Source organism: Blennius ocellaris (genome assembly GCF_963422515.1).
Source record: "Blennius ocellaris genome assembly, chromosome: 19".
NCBI lineage: Eukaryota > Metazoa > Chordata > Actinopteri > Blenniiformes > Blenniidae > Blennius > Blennius ocellaris.
Genome location: NC_137668.1, coordinates 11,539,254 through 11,562,752, shown reverse-complemented (window position 1 = coordinate 11,562,752; position 23,499 = coordinate 11,539,254). Strand labels below are relative to the sequence as shown.

The 23,499-nt window shown below is 41.5% G+C and overlaps 2 protein-coding genes across 2 annotated transcripts in view; one reads left to right on the top strand and one right to left on the bottom strand.

The window, feature by feature from the left end:
• Positions 1 to 2,094: 2,094 nt before the first annotated feature.
• On the bottom strand, positions 2,095 to 6,061 carry cct5 (chaperonin containing TCP1, subunit 5 (epsilon)). The gene is made up of 11 exons (XM_080514918.1): positions 5,840 to 6,061; positions 5,358 to 5,418; positions 5,094 to 5,258; positions 4,387 to 4,585; positions 3,974 to 4,166; positions 3,508 to 3,657; positions 3,278 to 3,397; positions 3,006 to 3,191; positions 2,782 to 2,919; positions 2,480 to 2,660; positions 2,095 to 2,387 (listed from the first exon to the last, which is right to left on the bottom strand). Exons 1-11 carry the CDS (start codon positions 5,942 to 5,944, stop codon positions 2,260 to 2,262), a joined length of 1,626 nt encoding a protein of 541 aa, XP_080371044.1. The 5' UTR covers positions 5,945 to 6,061; the 3' UTR covers positions 2,095 to 2,259.
• Positions 6,062 to 6,312: 251 nt separating this feature from the next.
• Positions 6,313 to 23,499, top strand: part of mtrr (5-methyltetrahydrofolate-homocysteine methyltransferase reductase) — a 29,748-nt gene continuing 12,561 nt past the window's right edge. The window contains exons 1-11 of the mRNA XM_080514684.1: positions 6,313 to 6,381; positions 7,689 to 7,833; positions 8,006 to 8,159; positions 8,344 to 8,461; positions 8,591 to 9,095; positions 9,190 to 9,303; positions 9,392 to 9,548; positions 9,703 to 9,791; positions 12,629 to 12,809; positions 19,701 to 19,743; positions 22,683 to 22,863. Coding sequence (XP_080370810.1) covers positions 7,690 to 7,833; positions 8,006 to 8,159; positions 8,344 to 8,461; positions 8,591 to 9,095; positions 9,190 to 9,303; positions 9,392 to 9,548; positions 9,703 to 9,791; positions 12,629 to 12,809; positions 19,701 to 19,743; positions 22,683 to 22,863 — 1,686 coding nt within the window. The 5' untranslated portion in view covers positions 6,313 to 6,381; position 7,689. The remainder of the gene's footprint in view (positions 6,382 to 7,688; positions 7,834 to 8,005; positions 8,160 to 8,343; positions 8,462 to 8,590; positions 9,096 to 9,189; positions 9,304 to 9,391; positions 9,549 to 9,702; positions 9,792 to 12,628; positions 12,810 to 19,700; positions 19,744 to 22,682; positions 22,864 to 23,499) is intronic.

Genomic DNA, 23,499 nt, shown 5'->3' with positions numbered 1-23,499 from the left:
CCAGTCTTTTCACTGGTAACTATAATATTTTATTGCCAACTCTCAGATCCTTCATTTGTTTTTGGTTTTGTTTAATGGAAATTCATTTAGATATTTGTCAGAATTAAAAAAAATATCAAGAACATAGCTACTGCTATAAGCAACACACATATTAAAAGGATACTCTCTCTTTCCTGTGCCATTATCAAGTTTTGTTACTCCAACTGCCGAATCTTACGTTCAGAACTTCCCTGTTCATCTTTCAAACGCTGCATTGATTCTTCCTTCTCTTCACGCACTCTGAAAAACAGGAAACAGCAGCATTAAGAAGAAAAGTCAGTGACACTGACAAGGTTGTAACTACATGATTTAGATTTGTAATCACTGTTCAAGACATGCAAGAATAACAGCGTGATAATAACAATGTGAGCGTATTGTGGTCGTTACCTGGCTCGTGCTTCTAGAAGGTTTGCAGTCCATCGCATATCTTCTGGACAGAGGTCTTTCAAACAGATGTCACTCTTCGCTTTGCTGTTGTCTGACATCGCCTGATGAATAGTAGTTGACAACACTGATGTGTTATTGGCAGAGTAACTGGCAAAAATGTATACTTTAGACTTCTCTCGGCAGAGCCTTCATTCCACACTCACATCCAGGAGAGTTGAAGACAAAACACAGCCTGGGCGACTGGGTGTCTGGGATTCCGAATTGGAGATTAGGTTTGTTTTCGTTGAGGCGCTTCAGCTTTATCTGTCGACCTTGAGTGTCTCTGGTCTCCAATGCTGCTCCAATTGTGGCAAAATTTTAGCTTCCCAACCGAGTTCGAATATCCTCCAAGATCGATCCAATTTCGCGTAAATGTTCAAGAGTCGTACTCTTGAGTTCGTTTATCGCACAGTCCTTCAGTGACGATAGGCAGCCTTCCCAATGCCCGCGTCTTCTCAACTTTGCGATAGATCCCCAGATTTCTCTTGCGGTTGTTGCCTCAGCCTGGCTCTTACTTTGAGAATTTAAATTGTAACATAAAATTATACTATTCAAGGCTTACCAAAGCTTTTCAAGGTAGCTTGTGGTCGAATATTTGCAGGCTTGAATCCCGCCGCTCAGGTCGAGGCCCTTGACCCCAGCAACTGTATGCGTATGCGTACTTAAGGTTAACTATAAGTAAGATGAGCCCAGCAGTGAACTCTGGTTCCTCGATCGCTCATTGTGCTGGCATTTTCTGACGGTAACATTTACGTCCTACTACCGACTGATGATCACACACCTGGGTCTGCCTGAGTGGCAGTATGTCTTCACACCATTTGGCCCAAGCCCCCAGGCGAAGGTACCAAAATGGTTGATTGTCTTAGTTTCTGTGCTGAAGAGCCCTACACCGTTTATATTTGCAGAGAATGACAATGTCATCCCCCTGGACCAGGTTATTATTCGTTCTATTAAAATTGTAGTATTCTGTTCCACAGGGGGAAAAAACAAAAAAACAAAACAAAATCAAAGATATGACACCAACTTCACTTCAAAGTGTCAGGGGGTAGTAAATGACCAGAAACATCTTCTTGGCTTTCCAGGTGAACGTCCTTGATGCCAAGTTGAAGGAGGAATGCAAAGTGGATTATCAGGTGAAAATATTTCCCTGCCAGACTCATGGGTTTGTTCACCGCAAGAGAGAAGACATCAACCTTCAAGACGAACCCAGCATCCAGGAGGCCAGGACAGACATGATCAACTGGCTCAACAAGTGCATGTAGCCCAAAAGGCCAGAGGCAGCATGTCCACATGTATGATGAGCTGAAATGAAAACTGGCTTTATTCACTAATCAAAACTTTTCCACAGGCGGTGATTGATACTCATTTGATTGACATTCCAAACACCGGTGAATGTTACATCTCACTGTAAATTTGTATTTTAAGGAACTGTGATATTCACATGTGCCAAATGTTTAATTTTTGTTTTGTTTTTGCAGACCCTTGATGCAGTACAATGTTTCTTGTTAATATAATTAAAGACTAAAAGCATTAAAAAAGAGACTCTGGTTAACCTTCTTCTTATGCATGTTAATTTACAACTTAATAGTTATTCAAATTCAGCCTTCATGAAAGCAAAAGTCAAGAGTGTGGAGATTGCAACAGACCAACATTTTAATGGGGACTGATAGAACAACAGCTTGAACATCATGTATCAAATGATAAATAGCAGTACACAGTGTGCTTTGAACACTGAGCTCAGGGAAGTGCTGCAAAACCTCTACCATCTGAGCCTTTATGTGGTCAAATCAGGCTTCAGTCTTCGATCTCTCCAGGGCTCCTGATGTCGTCTATCTTCAGGATCATCTTGACTACTTGAGTAGCCAGAAGGATTTGCTGCTTCTTGCCAATCAGGGTCTCGATCACATGCTGCTGCTTCATATCTGTGTGGGAACAAACAAACCGCAATCAATGAATGATCGAGCTTTGGTACAAGACAGGTGCACTGCTGCCGAAGAGATACCAAGTTTCTTACCATTGGTGTTGTTGTGCAAGCAGTCAATGCCAAGGAAGGCGTTGGCCTCTCTGACTTGTCTGGCTCTGACCTCTGTCATGGTCTGGATGGGATTCAGACCACTATTCTCAGCAAGCGCCATCGGGATGACCTCGAGAGCATCGGCAAATGACCTCATGGCGTACTGCTCCAGTGATGGGCACTAAATGGGAACATTCAAGCAGCGAATTAAAAAGAAGAAGAAAAAAACAAAACAAAACAGGTTCATCCTAATGTAAAGTGAAAAAGAGCCTTTTGTGGTTCATTACTTTAATTTCTCTCACCTTATCTGCAGCTTGGTTGACAGCCAGAGCACAGGCTATCTCGGAAGCGCCCCCTCCGTACACAACGCGGTTGTCTCTGACCAGATTACGAATTACGCACAGCGCATCATGCAGAGCACGCTTGGCCTCCTCAATGATCTATTGGAAGATGAAATATAGTTGAACCCAACAGGCAACAGTTGAAACACATCAAAAAGAAAATCGCATCTTTTGTGTGTGCTCACCATTTTGTTGCCTCCGCGGATGAAGATGGTTACCGCCCTGGTGTTTTTGCACTCCTGGATAACCAGCATGCGATCCTTGGTGGTGCCGAAGGAGATCTCCTTCACCAAGCCAGCTGTGCCGAGCTTCTCCGGTGTCAGCTCGCAGAACCGAGGAACAATTCGGCCTCCGGTGGCAATGGCAATCAACTGATGGAAGAAGGTAATAGCAGTGATTGAATAAAAAAAAGATCCAATAGAAATCATACATTCATCAGCCGACCTTCCTCTCTCACCTCAATCTCAGGCCCTCCGACCCAACGCACAGCAGGCAGCTCATTTTGTAGCAGAAGGTGGTTAGCTTCATCATCAAAGCCCCACTGACAGATGGCCAGATTAGCACCGTTGCTCTTGACCTAAGGAACATTTTAAACGGTGAGTGCGTACCTGCAATTCAATTTCCTCGCTGCTCTTTTCATGCCGCTCAAGTAATTCTTGACTGAAAAGCTCCGGTCGCCAAACCAACCTGATGGATCATCTCCTCAAACTTTTCTTTTTCATACTTCTGAAGGGCCTTGTAGTCCTCCACGGAGGTCACGTCCAACTTATGCTTGGTCTTGGGCTTAGGTGGCTCGAATGGGCAGGTGAGGATCGCAATTTTAACATCTTTCAGAACCTGAGTTAAAACAAAAAACCTTTCTTTTTAATAAAAAAATTGTTTGAATTCTAATTCAGTCATTACACAAAGACAGTCCAACCAAACATCTCGAGTTAAAGTCCACACAATTATCCAACACTAATTTTCTTCAGTCAGTGCAGTATTTACAAATAATTTCTCCTACATAAGAAGAAAAGAAATACACACAAGCCAAGTGCTGTGGTATTAAATGCCAAGGGATATGACACACTTGTCATTGGCCTTTCTGAACTGTGTGATCTTTTACTCCAATCATTCAAAAATTTAAGGGGTGACACTTCCTCCTGGATCGCACCTTGGGCATCTGAGGGTGGCTGAACTCCTTGTCGACGATGACTCCCTTGACGAGCTGCGTGTCCTCCAGCTTTCCTCCCACCTTGCCCTCCATCTTGATGAGCTCAAAGTCAACATCCTTCCTCTCCAAGTCAGCCACGGTGAGGATGGCGTTCACTGCAATCTCTGCCATCTGCCTGTGGCACCGGTTGATGCTGCAAGGCAACAGAATCTTTACATGATGGATTTTTTTTTAGCACACCTGGCTTTGTCTCCCAGGAGGAAATTAATAAAACTGGTCAATGCCAAATATAGATACTGGAGACAATTTCAACAAGCCTCCTAAAACATATTGGTAGCATAATTATTCTTGACTGCACAACAAACAGATACACACACACAAAAAAACAGCGGTAGTTTTCCCAAAAGACTTACACTTTAGAACCCAATGTGGTCATGGCTGTCTGAATGAGTGGTTCTGTGTTGTTGGGGTCGTAGGGGAAGGTTTCTGCCATTTTGTCCAGCTGCTCAATGGCAATGCGTGCAGCCTGGTCATAACCGTCAGCGATCCTGATGGGGTGGATCCCGCGGTCCACCAGGTGCTCGGCCTGCTCAAGCAGAGCTCCAGCCAGCACTGAGGAGGCAGAGGATAAGTGGAGGTAATCAATTTCTGCTGGAATAATGTTACAACTTTGTCAAAGATGCAACAGTCCTGGTGATGTTAAAAAGACGACATTTTCAGTAACACACTTCTCTTTTAATGTCTGCCATAGGTGGGGGTTCTTTCAATACTCACGGCAAAGGGAATAAAAAAAAAAAACACACCATAAGTCTCCCAATGCAGTTTACAATTTCAGTATATAAAGACTTAAGATGAAGTGCAGAGTATATAAAATGTTTTATCCTGAACAGAATACACCATTTGATCTTATGAATGTAAAATCGTACCAGATCTACTAAAAGTGATGTTTAGTGAACCACAGAGATTTAGAATGCAAGGAAACTCCTGGTATTAAGAGGATGAATGTAGCAGGAGAATATAAAATAGTCACAAGACTCTGTCTTTAAGAAAAAACTCTTACATGCAAATGCAGCTACATTTCACTGTAGACACTGTCATTTTGTAATTATGTCTCTCGTACCAACAACTCCAGTGGTTCCATCACCAATCTCATCATCCTGGGACTTGGACAGCTCCACCATCAGCTTGGCAATCTGATGGTCAACATCCATCATGCTAAGAATAGTGGCCCCATCATTGGTGACAGTAACTTCTCCATCCCTGTCCACCATCATCTTGTCAAGACCTGCATGCAAGCACAGCACAATAATCATAAGTTGACAAAAAAACGGTATGTCGAGGACTGCAAGTGAAAAAGATGCACACTTTATTCATTTATACTCACCATTTGGTCCCAGGGATGTTTTCAGTGTTGACGCAACAGCCTTCGCTGCCATAATGTGAGACTGCAATAAAAACACATTTCCATGTCATCTTACGTAGATTTAGGCACTTGCACTTCCTCTCAAATAGCAAAAAAAGAATACAAAAAATGCAATGAAGAAAATTATAAAACTGGACTGAAAAGATGTTCATCGCAGATGACCATTTGGGGAGCAGCCCCGGCAGAAACACCCACTGACGGGACGCATTAGAGGAAGCACATGGGCCTCTGCTAGCACGACGAGCTAATCCTGGCCCGAAAACCAACGTGATTATTGTAGAGACAATTTAGTGTTTTGGTTGAGAAGACGCTCATGAATCATAACACCGTCTAGAACACCTATCGCGTCGACTTTACGTATTCAACCCATGCAAAGAGCAAGCATGTTAGCGACATGCTAAGCAACGTGCCCAAGTTGCAGTTGGTGAGCTAGCCCATTGTACCTTCAGTGCGTCAATGCCCGTTAGCCGTGTCTTCTTATCCTGGTCTTTAATGATGATGAAAGGCCTCCCATACTCATCAAACGCGAGTGTCCCTAAAGAGGACATGTTGACCGAGGAATCGAGATGGGTAGTCGATGTCCGGCGCGGAGATTGTGAGTTTTAATGATGGAAATCTGGAGTGTTGCGAAGCTGCGAGCCGCACGGATCTGCCGGCGACTTCTGGAAGGCTCCACGGGCGGGGAGGGCGGAACCAAGTGCAGTTAACTGTATCCTATTACACAGTTGCACTTTTTTTTTTTTATTCACGTGGACAGTCAAGTAGTCACAAACATATTATTAAACTAAATCGGAAGACAGTTTTAACACTTCCATCCCGTGTCTTTTCAAGATTGAAGTGAAAACATTTTTTCTCTGCCATATGGATCGTTCCGTTCACGTTCAATCTCGGCGCGTGCAGCGGTTATCGCGAGATTTCAAGCAGTCGTGAATTTTCTCCGAGTCGGAAGGAGTTGGACTGTGAATCCCCAGAATAGACATTTCAGGTAATGTTTCACAAACGCGATCCACTGTAAATAACTTCTTGTTGTTTATGGTTTTGAATATAAAACATTTCTGCTGGAGAACACCCCGATTTATGTATTAGAAGCGTGAAAACGTCACTTCGCGGGGTAAGTCAGATGTAGTCGGTAACTTGTGCAACGGAACTATTCTTATGAAGTGTTTGCGTTTAATTTTGATTCATAAAGAGATCGCATTCACATGTTGTTTAATGGTCATCGCTGTCTACTCAAAAAAATGACGCAACGTCGGCGTGTTTAGACAGTGGCTTTAAGGGCTGCTGCTCGAGGCTATCCGTGTGGTATTTGTGACTCCTACAAGTATGGAGGTGAGAATATGTTGTGATACTCACTATTAATATGTTACTTACTTCAGCCAATTCCCCATGTTGTGTAAATTCAACGATTTACCGATTCCATGTTGCAGTATCTTGGGATCTCTACTCTGTACCTCCAGTGCATTGTTGAAAGTTATGACAGCAGAACAATTCTTTCTTCAATATATTAATTTGAGGGTGCATGTAAATGCCATATATTACCTCGTGTCTTTACTTCATTAATAAGGTGTGGGTACATATTTATGATTGCTGGTTAGTTAAAAGAAACAAATCTGTACAGATGAATTTCCCTGTGGAATTACTTTTTATATTAGATTAGGGAATCTATTCTATTCTATTCTATTCCGTTCGATTTTATTATAATCTGTTCCACAACATCAAATCCCATGTTTGTTTGCTATGTTGTATCGCGGTTCGTGTGCATTGTTGCATTCCTCACGCAAGACATTTTGACATGTGACAGCAAAGGAAAAACAAGATTGTAAACAGCAATGTGTGTGTGTGTGTGTGTGTGTGTGTGTGCGTGTGCGTGTGCGTGTGCGTGTGCGTGTGTGTGTGTGTCCTAAGTACTTAACATTATCTATAGCTCAACAAGTTTGTTTGGTTAACTTGTGACTTCTAAATTCCCTAATCTGTGGAAGATGTAATTTGAGATTCACTGATGGTCAGCTGGGATCAACTTTAGAATTCCCCAATCCTATGCTGAATCAAGAGGTTATAAAAAAATACATCGATTTTTATATGGAGGGATAGATTCAGGCTTCAATTTCAACTACATTTTCTGAGTCCTGCTTGTATTTATATCTGACAGGAGCAGTTGCACAGACGCATGAAGCTAAATATGTTCTAATAATTAACAGTTCTGCTCCCCTCTTTTACATCTGTGAGACAATTACAATATGTCATAAAGTACTTAAGTTTGCAAATTCCATATTTTTTTCTGTCATTTTCTAGCATGCCCTGTGATGTAAAGCCTCGGTTTCTTGTCCTGTATGGATCTCAGAAGGGACAAGCCCAATCCATAGCAGAAGGTATCGCTGAGGAGGCAGAGGAGCGTGGCCTTGTTGCTGATCTCAGCTGCATGGATCAGGATGAGAAGGTAAGTATCAAGAACTATATTCACATAGAGTTGTCGATTAAGAAATGCATACCCAAGGAAACATCAGGCTCAGGAAATAGGATATTGGCTTATGATTGTGTCTATATACATGCGGTCCATTTTTGGCTGGTTGGTCAAAACAGACACTAATTATTCATACAACTGGTTCCAGTACAATTTGGAGAAGGAGAATGCCCCAGTGGTATTTATTGTCTCTACCACTGGAGAAGGAGAGCCGCCCGACAATGCCTTACAGTTTGTAAGGTACATCAAGAAGAAGACCCTCTCCAATGATCACTATAAACACCTATGCTATACACTTTTAGGTAAATCCTTCTACGAGGGTCTGTATTGTTTTTTATTTTCATGGATTTTCTGTTAACATGGGGGAATTTTCTTTTCTTTCTTAACAATGTAGTTGTTTGTCATTATAATACACAGCAGAGCACATTGTTTACTTTCTGAGCAGTTGCTTAAGAATCTTCATCTGTTCTCCTCTGTCTGCTCCAGCTTTAGGAGACACAAATTATGCAGATTTCTGTAACTGCGGCAAGACAATAGAGAATCGTCTGAAGCAACTTGGAGCCAAACAATTTTATGCGACAGGATATGCAGATGATGGCATAGGGTAAGTTCTGCAGAGAGTTAACTCTCAGATATCCAATTCAAATCGGTTGATATTTCAATTGTGCTTTTTTTGTTATTGTATTTACTATGATTTTTGTCATTGAGTGAACACTTTTGTTTTTGTGTGCAGTCTCGAGGTGGTTGTGGATCCCTGGCTTGAAGGATTGTGGACTGCCATCAAAGGAACCTTATCAAACATGGCATCTGATAGGACTTCTCACTTTAAAGGGAATGGACCGGAATTACATGTGGAAACCTCTGATTCAGCCACACCGGATGACCAGCTTAACCTCTTAAGCATCGCTGACCATCAGAAGTGTGAGGCAGTCAGCACATCTGTGGACAGGGACTCCAAATTTGCATCTGCTACTTCATCTTCAGCGTCTGCTGTAACTGATCTCAGGCCAGCAATTTCTACAGAGAGCCCTGATTTGGCTTCTCCACCCTGCGTCGGTGCCAGCGTTGCTACATCAGCACCAAACACACAGAGCCAGGATGCTGGAGTTCCCCGTGTGGCATTGGCAGCCTCGCTGACACACTCCATGCTGCCACTGTCAGAATCCTCGCTTAATGTTCCCGTGCTGCCTCCCCCCTACTTGGATGTCTCTCTTCAGGAGGGGGATACTTTGGAACAGGTGATGAACGTTTGCTGCTGATAAAACCCCCCCCCCCCAAAAACACTAGTAGTAGTACACTTCACTATTCATCTCAATAATGTTTTTGTTTCAGATGGCTGGACCTCTGAACAAAGACACTCTTCATCACGTGCCCATTTCCACGGCAGTTCAGTTAACCAGAGGAGATTCGGTCAAGACGGCACTGCTTCTCGAGCTTGACATTTCTGTACGCATGCCAGGATAACGTTTATTTTAAAACAAATATTGATTTGAAGCAGCGACTTAAACGTTATGTGTTTCTCTTTTATCCCAAGGCTTTCCCAACAATGACCTACAAGCCAGGGGATTCCTTTGACGTTTTCTGCCCAAACAGGCCTGCAGAGGTGGACGAATTAGTCCAGAGATTGGGCCTTCAGAACCAAAGAAATCATCGAGTCATTGTGTCTCTAAGAAAGGACACAAAGAAAACAGGCAATACTGCAGTGATGAAATATATTTTAGCTTGTGAGAAGTACATTTTACCAAAGCAGAGCTGACAAGAAAATATCTCCATTTTGTGTTCATGAATATGTGCATTGTTAAGAAAATCTTCCAAAGTTTTTATTTTTATTATTCTCTGTTGAAGGTGCCGTGGTGCCACCCCACATCCCCGAGAAAGTTTCTCTGCTCTTCCTGCTCAGCTGGTGTCTCGAGATCAGAAGTGTTCCTAAGAAGGTACCGTTCGTCTGAACTGAGCCATTCACTTCTTTGTAAATTGCTTAAACCAAACCACTTTTTAATTTGACACGACTTGTTTTGTAAATGCGTCAATTTAATAGGAAGGGTATGTCATCCCCCCCCCCCCCCCAAAGCTGTTTTGGTATGTTTTATCAAAGCTTGGAGGAAGAGTATTGTTTTTTATTATCCCACATATTTCTTTTTACTGAGCAAATCGGCTGGCATTAAATAGTGTTTGTCATCACTGGGTCTAAACCCAGCAGATTCACTATGGGTTATTTTCAGTTTTATTGAGTTCAGGATAGACTGAATTTTCAAAGTCTTGAGTCTGAGGTTGCATAATCATTGAACTTAATCGACGCTCTGAGGAAATGAAGAATGAACGTCAAATTTAAGGTGTGAGAATGTAAAATGTTTGCATACTGATGCTTTAGCAGTCCCAGAGCTTTTACCGCAGCTACACCTCCTTGAGATTCACCCGATTCTTTGAAATTTGCATAATTACCAGTACTGCACGAGAACAGTTTTGTATAACAAAGCTGCCCTGCTTATGGTGTATTCTCTCAAAGAAACAAGCAAAAGCACCAAAACCCAGCCCATGTATCCAGGCTTAATACAAATTCTGGGCCACATTGGCCTTCATGACGTCACGTGAAGGCTGGGTACACCTCAGACCAGTCCATCACAGGACAACCACACAGGGATATGAGGAAACTCATTCACATTTATATTTAAAAACAGTTCAGATGAAGAAGTTAACATCAATTGTATGTATTTGAGCTGCAAGGAAGCCATAGTACTTCGTAAAGCCAGATTCGCACCATCAGGACATGCAAATTATACACAGACAGGCTCATTGTGAGAACTACTCCACCGTAATGCAGCCTATAAACCAACTCGCTATATGATTTTACAGCCCGAGCCATAATCCCACAGGGGAAGTCTGACATGTGAGTGTTTTTGCCCTCTGTGAATCTTTTATAGCAACTATTTCAACTCTCTCCCTTTATTAGTACCTTAGTTAACAGCATGTTGGCATCACAATGGTAGGACGACTCTGACCCCCGTTTCTTACTGTGCCATTTAAACAGACAGTTCAGCAGAGCAAAGGTGCACCAGCCCAGCGATAAAGCAGTGGGAAAAATCCATCTGAACCTCTCTGCAGTGCTTGTCCTCCTTCTAATTGCTCTCTGAAGTAATTTTGTCACTCAATTTTGATTTATACCGGAAAAGCTCGCTTTCCCAAAAACATTACAGTGTGAGTTGGAAACCATCTGGCGTAAGCTGCATCAGCAACTTGCGCTTAATTGTAAACTGCACGCTAAATGGCAAAATGAAGACAATAAATGGCAAGGATCCAACAGCTCTAATTAAAACACTATTTGAAAAGCTCCGAACAGAGTGCACTATTGTTTACAATCCTAAATTATGCAATATTTATGACACAAGTTCTTTTGAGGATAATTGTGCACAGGATGGGGCCATTTTTGAATTGCATCACACTTTTAAAGTCATAAAAAACGTCTATCCGCACAACAATCTGGTGTGCTGTTAGGTATTGCTCAGTGAAGAATGATAAATTAAAAGGCATTAGGGGAATATTGGGCTTGATTGCCACAGATTTTATAAAGGGAAACTTTTGAGATGCCAAAATCCAATTGTTAATGCATCTGAAACAATAGAACATCAAAATTTTAAAGGCTCCATCAGCCTGGTTTCATGAAAACTCCCCATAAATGGCAGACGTCTTTATTAAATCCCTGCACAGAAATGGGTTGTTTTGAGCCCAACTGTTATCTGCAGATTTACACGGTGATAACCGTTTTATTTTACAACACCTGCCTGTGTAATCTGGGCAGTTAAATTGTTTCCGTCAAGTAGTAACAATGCCTATAATTTATTTATTTATTTTTTAACACCATGTAGTTTTTAGGATAGTGAAGTTGAATCACCCCGTTACCTCATAGTGAGTATAATGCACATTCATATATGTGGCAGCTTCAAATATAAGAACACCCTGACTCGAAATCTCTACTGAGATCAATATTCCAGACTTGGATCGTGACAGACTTGGGAACAGGTTTTTTTTTTGTTTTCAAAGACGGTTGTAGAGCTGGTAACACGGGAAATACTAAAAGATGGAGATAATTGATTGAGTGTAAACTGCTTGGCACCAATCTTTGAAAACATGCACACAGACTAATGAATTGCTGAGATTAAACAGAACATTTATCAATGACAAACATTCAGAAGTTATGATTAGCATATTGGATTGAGCCAAGTTAACAGAATAAAGTGGAGTCGCTCTCAAAAGTTAAGCATTTTAATATTCGATAGAATCCTTTTAGTCTTCTCATTTAAATCACTGTCTGCCATTAATAAAAAAACCCAAAACAAAACACCCAATCAGTCGTTAATAGAATACCAATTCAGCTGCAGCGTGTCCTCTTTAAATTCAAACATTAATTGATTGTGCTATTAGTGGTTGATGAATTTGCTTTAAAATGAAATGATTGCCTTTGCTAATTTCCCAGCAGCGTTTAAAACGTTCAGATACCAAATGACTTTAATAGAGGCACAAACTGCATTCTGCATGTTAAAATAGCTGCGTTACATAACAGAGTTACAACAACAAGGTTTATCTCCACTGTTTTCATGAAGTGAGACCTGCCATTCTACCCCGTGGACGGTGCGGCATTGAAACGTGTCTCACCGCAGAGGCTGAATATGTCACTGGCCCTTTTGTCCCGGTAGTTCGGGGAATGGAAAGTTCGGAACACTCCTGACCACAGCTCCCACAGTGACACCGCCTTTGATATGTGTCTCCCGGTCAGGCTCTCGTGCGTGCGCTGGTGGAGCATACAGGGGACGGCGCACAGAGGAGGAGGCTGCAGGAGCTCTGCAGTAAACAGGGCGCTGCGGAGTACAACCTGTACGTGAGAGACACCAGCCTCGGCGTTCTGGAGCTCCTCAAAGCCTTCCCGTCCTGCTCGCCTCCGCTCAGCCTCCTCATAGGTCGGTCTCTGCCGTTTGCCCGCTCACTCGCCCAGTTATGAGAATTTACACGGTACATACAGATGAGTGCCGCGAAATCAATACTTGTGAGGTGTATTGCAAAACAAGAACTCTGAAAACCAATCTGGAAATCGGGTCACATCTTCATCACCTGAATTTATGCTTTGTTTGAGTCACATTGCCACATTTTGTATGTCACATTGATCTTGGAGTGCAGATAAAGACTCATATTCTGGCATATTTGTAAAGATGTTTTGTTTAGTTTTTTTCCCCTCATTTTGCTTTTAATATGATAATGAATGCACACTTAATTAAAAGCGGATTTTTTTTTATGTTGCCTGAAGCAGCTGGGGAATCACAATGACAGGCACAAAAAGTAGGACATGAATGCACCTGTGCCAAAATCTGAGTAGATTAATTAACTTCATAACGCTCTATTTTACTTTTCACGAAGCATAAACGGCTCACGTTATAGTGCGTGTCTCGTGTGTGAGTGTGCGTGTGTGTGTGTGTGTGTGTGTGTGTGTGTGTGTGTGTGTGTGTGTGTGTGTGTGTGTGTGTGTGTGTGTGTGAGAGACTCCAGTAGATTTTGTCCAGTAGGGGTCACTGCAGCCTTTCCAATGTGCTAGAGCTCCTGGGCTCTTTGCTGAGTTTGTCAAAGCTTTTAATTACCCAGAATGGTCAGGCAACGTGCAGCAGAAGTCCTCCCAAAAAGCCAACATTCATTTCCTCATTGTATTTTTGAGTCCATGCAGCTCTGACAACGATTGTAAATATGATGTCACCACGGTAGTCCTGGGTCAAAATCTACTTTGCAGTTCATTCGAGCCTTTGCTCACTATGAATGATATTATTGATCAGTTTTTGCCGTTGTCTTTTGTTTCCCTGACCCTTAGAACCAACTTGAAAACTAAAATTTTCTCTCACCTCATTAAGCTTGTTGGCTTGCCATTCACTATAGATCTAATAAGCTTTGACTGAAACTTACCAGACAGTGAAATTAGTTGGCTTCAGCTTTACATACAAGTGGACTTGTCCTCTAAAACAGCTGTGTCACAGCTCCTGGCCTTCCCCAATGTCAGTTATTTTAGGCCCACTTGCCAACCACAGCATCTTTTTTTTTTCTCATTTTTTTTTTTCCTTCCAATGGTGAACTGATGCAGAAATTGGCAACCCGGACAATCGCGCCCTCGTGAAAAATGCAGCGTTGGAGGCCCTTTAGGGTAGCAGCTGTTATCTGGTTTACTGGTGAGCCACCAAGGTCTGCAAGGACAGAAATGTGCAGGGTCAGTGTGGATCGTAGGTTAATGGTGATCTCTGACTCAGTGAGTCACTGTTGAAATGACAATGCTGCATTTTTGCACAGTTCTTGGTTCATTACCCCGGCTGAAGGGGAGGTGTTTGCTGATAACGGGTTTAGGCTGTTAAACACAAACTGTAAATAATGAGGCGCGATGTGTATGGACCCACATGCCTTTGGCCAAGTGCAGACTGGGTAATAAAGTAAAAGCTTGGTGTGTATTGAGAATGATGGCTGATTGTTGGAGTCAGCGCTCTTGTTACATGATGCATTATTTCATATAGAGTGTCAGACGAAAAACTTTGGAGTCATAGCTCCAGGGAAGTAAATGTTGTCCATGAACATCTTTTTCAATTTACTGTCCTAGTGGGCTTAATAAACCTTGTGCCATGTTGCAGTTTTATTATTATATTTTTAGCTTGATTGTGACTTGTGGAAATAAGTAAATCAAACTAAAGTAAAGTGGATTTTCACTGTTTCCCGTGTGGCCAGAGCTCATTCTGTCTGAAGGAAAAGCATGAAATTTAAAATGAATTTGTCCTGGTCGGAGAGAAAACACTGCATATAACACATTTTGACATTTATCTTAAAGATAAAGCCGGAACGGCCAGGTTGAGATCGCTTTGTACATGTGCTGAGGAGAGATAGTGGATATGGTGGACATGAAGCTGGGAGGCAGGAGGAGGAGAGGAAGAGGAAGAAGATTCATTGATGTAGTGAAGGAGCACATGCTGTGGCTGACACTGAAGGGAAGACAAATGGAAAGAACATTTATCCATCACCCATCTTCTATACCGCTTTATCCAATTCAGGGCTGCAGCAGGATTATGGGACAAGGGTTACACCATGGGTGGGTTTCCGGTGCATTATGGGGTAAACACGCAGAATAACAACTGCATACATGTTTACACGTTGGCCGCAAAGATGTGTCTTTGAGTGCGACAGGAAATTGGAGTACCCGAAGAGAACGGGAACACCGTTTCAAAAAGAGGGATTATTGTACACAAAAAGATTTTGTAATTTATAGAAATATTTAATTAGACTGTGATGTGAGATTGGTATTCACAGCACCATTCCACTGTAGGTTCAATAAAGCTAAATCAAAATGACATGGAAAATGTTGAATTGATGCAGCAAATACAATAAGCGTGCAGGTCCTTTTCTCAGACGAGAAAGAGGTTATTAAAAATTTGTAAAACGTCCCCACAGAGAATTATCACTTAATGCCTTCATGCTAACTGCCACCCTAATTTCACGCGAAGGCAAAAAACTATCCATAAATCACAAGAAGTATATAGTTTTATATTCAACTCTATTGCTATCTTATTTTTTTCCCATCTAAAAATGGTACCTCTGCATATAAATTGCAGTAGAGAGAGACTTTTGAGATGGAATAGATTATATTGTTTTGCAGTATGATCGATGATACCCCCCGAATATGATCATTTCTGAAAACACAGTGGAAATCTTAAAACTATTTCCTTTTTTTTTTGCAACAGACAGATTTTTGGGAAATACACATTTTAAGATGTGCCCTCAAACCCACCGCAGTAGAAAAGAAAAAAGAAAAAGAAGAAGCTTTAAAAGTGATATATCCTTTGTATCTAACAGCAGTATCATCATGGTGCAGTGATGTGAGAAGATGGATTGATTGTCCTCTGCTTCAGACATGTGCTGTCACTCTCTGATAGAAAGGAAGCAACCTGAGTGCCGTGCAGCCACAGCGGATAGCGTTGCCATACATGATACACCTGCAGATGGAGAGGCGTTTGCGCTCCCACTGATGGGAAATCTCACCACACACGTTGTATGTGATTATCTGTCCGAGGAGATTTTGCGCCTCGTGCGACGGTTCGCTGCTTGTCCTTTCGGCTCACTTTGAAAACATGAAATGTTATTCTTTTTTTGATCCAGTCGTTTGCGGCACACCCTTCATTATTTCGGAAGACTTATTTACAAATGATTCACTGTGAGAATGCACCTTCAGTTAAAGCTTATTGATCATAGCAAAGCAAGGCCAGCTTGTAATCTTTGCTCACATTGTACATTCTCTGTCTTTTTTTTCCAGCCTGCAAGCCTGAGTATTTGTACTTTCATGCTTTGCCATCATAATTAGTTGTCATTTCTATGGAATTCTGAGGATTATAACCACCCGACAGAGGATTATAAGACATTGCTTTTCATCAGACTTCACCAGAAGCATTTTAAATACCTGTACGTATGTATATTTATTTAACAATGAGCATAATTCCTAATGAGTTCAGCTGGGTGCCTAATAGACATCCTAAAAGAAAAAATATAAACAAATGTTATAAAAAAACATGTGTTTCGTCTCTAATATGTAAGTAATGGATAGAGCAGCTAATCAACATAGACAGTACTATAAAAGAGTTGGACTTAAAATTAAAACATGAACAGTCCATTTTTTTTGTAATATGTTCTGTCAGTAGCTAAATTCTTGTGATTTTATATATGTGGCACTTGCAATCTTGCAATTTTTTTTTTCTCAATGCAATATTTCTTGATGGCACGTCGAGGTAAGGCTTGACCTTCAGTGTGGACAGTCTAGGTTTGAATCCATGGTAATGCAGGTAGAGCATGTACTGTGTCATTCACTGGCCCAGTCCACAGTGCAAGTTTGAATGATTTGGTGTAGTGACCCCTGAAAAAAAATCATCATCATTAATCATCGTCATTATTTCTGGAAAAGTTTAGAGATGTGATATTGTTAGATATCTTATGATCCGTATTATTATTGTTGGTGTTGGTAGTAAGTTAGTTTTTAAAGAGCGATTTAAAAAAACATAATAAAGAAAAGACAAATGTGGCTCTCGATTTCCTCTAGCAGGTCATTCCAAGTCATCTTGGCCTTTATAGCAAAGGCCCAGTCACTATTGGTTTTTAATTTAGAACTTGGAATCATTACTGTGGACCGGCCAGAGGAGCAAAGGCTACATTTAGGGTCAGAAGGAATCAAACATTCATTGATGCACTCGGGGGGAGGGGGGGGGGGGGGGGGGGGGGAGTCTCGTCCTCAACTGAGGAGTGGTAATTAAAGTCTTAAAGGATTCTAATATGTACAGGCACCCACTGCTGTAAAGTTACAGTGAATGAGATTTCCTTCTTTTGTTAAAAGCCGTGAGCGGTAGTTCAGCTGAGTGCTGTTCTGCTTGTTTGGATTATTTTAATAGCCACAGTATAAGGAGTTACAGTAATGAATGATTGGATAAATGTCAAAGATCATGGTGAGATTTCTGCTGAAGAGAAAGAAACTGGAAGTGTGAGCTAAGTTGTGAGGCGACATGGTGATGTGCTTAGTCTGAGCAAATTATGCTCCCTGTAGATTTAGTTTGTACTTGGCTATATTAAAGGCATATCACTGTTGAAGCTAAATCTTCATGATTGTTAGAAAAGGCCACCGCATTACTGTAAATAGTCTAAAGATACTGATGCATGGTTTGAGTTGCAGCACGCTTAACAGATGAGATAAAGGCATGGAAAGCACACAATTATATTAAATGAAATAAAATAAACAAAAAAAACTTAACAACATTTTTATCAGAAAATGTATTTTCAAATGACCACTTGAGACAAAATATATAGAAATAGACAAAAGTTGAATGTCAGTATAAGAAAAAAATATAGGGTTTTTGAAAGCCATGTTTATTTGAAAGCTAATTTAGCCTTTTTAGTTCTGCTGCTCATTCCCATGACGTATATTCCTGACAGATCTGGTACGACAAACAAGCACACACATTCACAATCACAACTGCCGGCCAATTTAGGCCAAGTCACTCAGAAAGGCCCAGCCTGGATTTCACCTCCAACCTTAACCCACGTTTTGCAAAGTGTGTTTGCTGGGCTGGAGGTGGCTGAGCCGAACATATTGAAGTTTTCACTGGGAGTGGATGGGGTTAAGTATGAGTACCCGAGACAGACCGCTCATGTCGGAAAGTTCAAGAGATGAGGTTGTTTGATGGCGATGCAGTTAGAAAGATGCTGAGGACGGAGCTGCACGGTGGAAGAAAACGTGGAAGGTCAGAGAGGAGGTTCACGGATGCAGTAATGGACATGCAGGTGATTAGTGTGAGACAGGATACAAGGACACAAAGTGGACCGGAACAAGATGAATCTTTAATGGGGAAAATATCTGAAGAAGAAGTAGGTTATTTTCCACGCGTGAGCCACGATGAACAAGCTGGTGTTCGAAAGCGAAGCTCACTGTGACCATGGTTTAAGTAAATGCAACATCTGAAGAATGTCTATATTTATTATGTTCATTTCATTACCGGTCAAAAAAATTTAATCAGACGGGAACTTTATTTGGCTTTGGCACCTAACAATAACACAAATAGCACCATTGTAGTTTAACTCTGTGTTTATTTTTGTTTTGTTTTTTGGTATCTGGCTACTTGCATCTAAGAAAATAATTGTTCTATCCCACTGAGATACTTGAAAATCCTCTTTTCTTCTGTCTGTGCTCACCATCACACTGGCTTTATTGAAACATGGTAAAATCCCAAATCTCTGCTTTACTTCTTCAGAAATGTTAAAATAACACTATTGTTCCAAATGTTGTAGAAATAGCTCTTCTAACCTTCCGCAGTCTTTGTATCCTGTCTATTATTGTTTGAATTGGGTGTGATCGAATGTTGCCGTCTGTTGCTATAAAAAATGAGCAATAAGTTTGTAGTAGGAAACTGCTGTGTCAGCGATGTCTGTTTGCCATCTTTCTTTTCCTCCCAAGTTGCCTCCAGCATTGCCATTATTGAGTAAAATGACAAAAATCATTTCATCGGGCAACAGGTTCACACTTTGACGATCATTTTATCTCCGACACCGTGAGCTGTTTAGTTATCAGAGAAATGGAGAAAGAAAGCAGAGCTCGGAATTTACTCCATCTGTTTGAGTCACAAACCAGAAAAAAAAGTGTTATTGTGAGGCCTCAGCTGCTACATATGGTGCAGCTTGTCTTTTCCAGCCTCATCTATCAGCAAGGCTACGATCACACTGCAGGGAAATGCAACTTTTCTTGCCCATGTGTGACCAATATCAGATTATATTTTTTACTACGTTCTAAACCACACAGATACACTTTTATTTCTACACCACATCCAGTTCCTACATCAGATCCTGTTCCGATCATTTTCAAAGCAAAGTCATATAAATTGAAATTAGGAGTGGAGACCTGCACCGCGAACATGTACGGGCTCCGCGGGGCGGGGAACCGATTTCCAACTTTTCTTGATTTCTTCGACACCTCCTCCGACACACACTCGCCGTATTCCCCCAAAGAGGGCACCTTCAGGGCTGGCATTGAAATAAGGTCTGCATAGGCAATTTGTTTCCTACTGGCTCCACATCTGGACACTTGGGAATCCATAACCCTGAGTTTGTAATTTCATAAATATAGAAGTGTGTCCTAGAAACAAGACTGTAACCTGGGTGGGAGTTACTAAGGATAGATTGGTCGGTAAGGACGTCTCATAGGACCAAGATGACTTTCAGGTGCTGCGTCTCCTCTCTGGCATGGGTGTCTGTGTTACCAAGTCTCGGCAACATGATGATTGACAGTTGTGCTTGCCTTTCAGAGCACTTGGCGAGACTGCAGCCCAGGCCGTATTCAGCAGCCAGGTAAGGTGGCAGGGAAACATGAGCGAAGACTCTCTACCGCTCTAAACTCTGTGCACGTGTGCGCCATCATTTAACTGGAATAACAAGTTTTCATGAATATGGATGCCTTTGTATTTCTGTTTGCATGTCTGGAGGCTTAACTGTTTCCCAAAAATTTTTCTTTGTTTTCCGAGCTGAAAAATAGGTGAAAATCAAGAGATTGCACAAAGGTGGAGTTCACTTATGCTGAAGATCTGAAACTTGAAATGTGTTAACTGTGCAAATGTGGGAAAAAATGCTGATAAACAATATGACTGTAATCAGTACTTGGATGTGGAAATGAATGGAGTCTTTTTTTTTTTTAATTGTGCCATGTTTTTTTATATAGTCTGGGAACAAGACTGTGATTATCATTCTTCTACTGCAATGGAATAATGACCTTTCTTTACATTATTTCCTCTTAATTCCAACCTGAGGGAACTGTGTTGGATTTACACTTCGGTGTGCATGTGGACATACTGTTAAGCCCTAAAGATTTTATTAGGTAGAACAAGACAAGGACATCTCAATTTGCATGACAACGTATATATTGATCTCATACTATTGGCGGTGGGATAATCCCAAGTCGTCCTCTGGAGATCTGCTATTTTGCCATTTCCTCCACAGAGATGGATTTTTAAAATTATCTGACATTCAACAGAGTTAACGTGGGATTTCAGAAATTAAATGGGATCAAATAGAAGCTCTGTTAAGTTTATAAAGTCTGACGTTTTCATATCTGTTCAGGTTGTTCGAGGTATTTAGCGCCACTACTAATAAGACAAACTCTGTTATATAGACCTCACAGTTTTAGTTTGTGGGATTGAATGTGAATTCTCTCCACACTCCCTTTGAGAGCCGTGTTTATTTTTGTTTTTACCTTTTGTTTAAATGGGCACTTGTAGATGTCATTTCCTCATAAGCTCAGCGCAGCAGGAAACTGCACTAATGAATGGACTGTAAATATTGTATAGCCTTTAGCTGGTTGCGCTGAGTTTTAAATAGGCCTTGTGTTCCTTCTTTTTGCCTCACTTAGCTAGTCATTGATTTGCTCTTCCTTTTAAGCTAGCGCCCATTAGGTTGGCTTTAAAGCGCATGTGGAGCAGCAACATCTAACGCAGTGTCAAAACTTATCTGTTCCTCTCATTAGTGTCTCACTTAGCGGCGTGTGTGCGCACGGCTGTGCTTACGTATGTGTGTGTGTGTGCACTCGCGGAGAGACGAGGGACGGACAGCAGAGACGGAGCCTGTAGTTTATCAGATGGTGCAGAGACATTAGAGAGCTGCATTATTGATGCTGTGGTCAATAGAGGTCTCTAGTGGCCCACAGGAACTGGAGAGTGAAGGATGAGCGAGCGTGTGAGTACTTATACTGGCAGGGAGGGAGGGAGAGAGCGGCGCGGAGCGGGACGATTTCTATTGGAGCAACGACGACACAAACTTTTATTCATGGGGGTATTGGTGGGAGATGCTTGTAAGGTTGCCACGATGCATGTTGAAGGGTTGTAGGATTGTGGAAAAGCTCCAATAATTATACCAGATGATAATACTCCCTGGGGACAAAAAATCACCAATTTGTGTCATAGTGTTAAAACAGTCAATGTGTCACACGAATCCTATAATGATCAGAAGTTGCTTATTTTGGCAGGGAAGCATTTTAGCCATCATTAGAATTAATTAGTAAAACAGCGGGATGAAAACATGAGGCTGAACAAGCGGCTCATGTGGGCTCATGTGATTTGTACCCTCCAGTACAAAATACATTATACAAGTACATTAAGTCCTTTTACATTTCCGTGCCCACGGATTCCGAAAATGGAGTGCATGAATGTCAAACGTGTAGGCATGAATTGAAAAAGTAAGCGCATGGTGTACAAATCTGAGCACACACATGGCTCTTTTAATTTTTTTTCTTAACTGGCACAATGGAAGCTCAGTTAATTTTTTCTTTTAAAGGAAGATAGTTTATGCTGTTGACAAGAACTTGGAACACCTGATGAGTTGTTATTAGAGGCATGTGGGGCTCAGATGTCTTTCGATCCAACTGTTTCTGGTTTGAGTTCCCCCAACTTACACTGACGACGTGCCCTCGGGCAAGACACTGAACCTTAAGCTGCTCACAATGCTTCCTTGATGTGTGTGAGTGGGTGAACGTGACTGATCATGTGAAAATACTATAATGTGCAATGTATGTAAAACTGCTTATGCTGTCATGCCATTAAAAAAAATATATATATTTTTTTCACCAAGATGTGGTAGAAAAACAAATCATTACATGGCACTTTAAATCTTATGATGAAATCCTTTAAGAATAAATTAAGACTGAGACATTTGCCCAGTTTTACCTGGCATCCTTGATCCTGCTCAGGATAAAGCAAGCCGTTTAGATGCGATGGAGGATTTTGACTCTTCCAGTGCAAATCGGTATGTTTTGATATCAGGACCTGGCAGCCGCTGTTGCACTTGAGAGCTACTGAAACTGAAGTGTGGGTATGTAGTTTTAGTATAATGGGTGTGTAAATTAAAAAGGGTATAACAGGTGGTTTTGTGTCAGAATACTTGAGCAAAAGTAATAGGGCATGGGGGACAAAATAAGATTAATTGCAAATATAGAATTTGCCATTAATGCAATGAACCGTGTCCGTGTTATTTAAGTCGGTCGAAGCAAATCTAAATCTCTATGAAGGTGATCTTTGTTGTAGCCATATTCTTGAGGATTTATTTTCCATCACAAAGCTCCTTTTTTTTTTTTTTTTGCTTACTTTTTGCCTCCATGTGTCTGTATTTCACTCATTTTCAATTTCAATGCCTATTTCTATATGTATGCCTTTCTTTCACTCACACTGTGATGCACTGATGTCCCCCCCTATCTATGTTTTTTTTTTTCCCATCTGAATCTCTCTGTGGTCTCAACTTTGTAGCTCCTGCCTCAGACACCCAGGAAAGCTACGTTTCGTCTTCAATGTGGTGAACTTCCCAGCATGCTCTGGGCGGCCTGCAGGGAGGAGAGGCTTGTGTACCGGCTGGCTGTTTGACCTCATCAATCCCGGCCTGGTTTTTCCTGGGAAGGCTGACTCCTCCGGCAGCCCTGCTCTGCCAAAGGTAATGAGTAGTGCGAGAAAAAGAACACTGAGAGTGGATTGCGAACTTTTGTAGTCTTGGTCCTGTTTGATGCATTTTTAAGGGCTGGTATTTGAGTGTACAAGTGTTCGAGTTCTGTAGTGGATGTAACCCAATATGCTTGACTGAGGGGAAGAAAATTGATGCATCCCTTCTGGCTACACTCGTGCTGCACATTCCTCCGCTTTTCCTACATTGTCTTTGTTTCGATTTATTTTTTTTTCTCCCAACAAGTGGACGAGAGAGTGGGAGTGCTCATTCTCCTTGAAAAATACAGTTCAAGAGGTTCTTAAGTTGAAGAGTAAAGCACATTGCTATAAAATCATGCCGTGTCTGGCAGCCAGGATTCAACCTGATTCTAGTGCATGTTTTATGCTGCTCTGGATGCTCAGCTTTCATGTATCAGACATTTAAAACCACAAAAAAAAAGAACAAACCAGCTTTGGACCAAGCTGTGTGTGGTTAATTAAAGAATTAGCTGAGGCTACAGCAAGCAAATCCCCTGTACCACAGACTATAGATTCCTGTTGAAGCTCATGGATTTTCTCATTAGTATGTCTTCGTCCAAGTCAATCAATAACAGATTTGCGGGCCCACGGTGGACTGTAAGCCTTGTGA

What these genes read in the sequence shown, in the direction of transcription:
- cct5 (XM_080514918.1), bottom strand. Translation starts at nt 5,944, where the DNA reads ATGTCCTCTTTAGGGACACTCGCGTTTGATGAGTATGGGAGGCCTTTC. An exon ending in TTGAGGAGATGATCCATCAG is followed by an intron (nt 3,398 to 3,507) that starts GTTGGTTTGGCG and finishes AATGTTCCTTAG; the next exon opens with GTCAAGAGCAACGGTGCTAA. An exon ending in CTTGCACAACAACACCAATG is followed by an intron (nt 2,388 to 2,479) that starts GTAAGAAACTTG and finishes GTTCCCACACAG; the next exon opens with ATATGAAGCAGCAGCATGTG.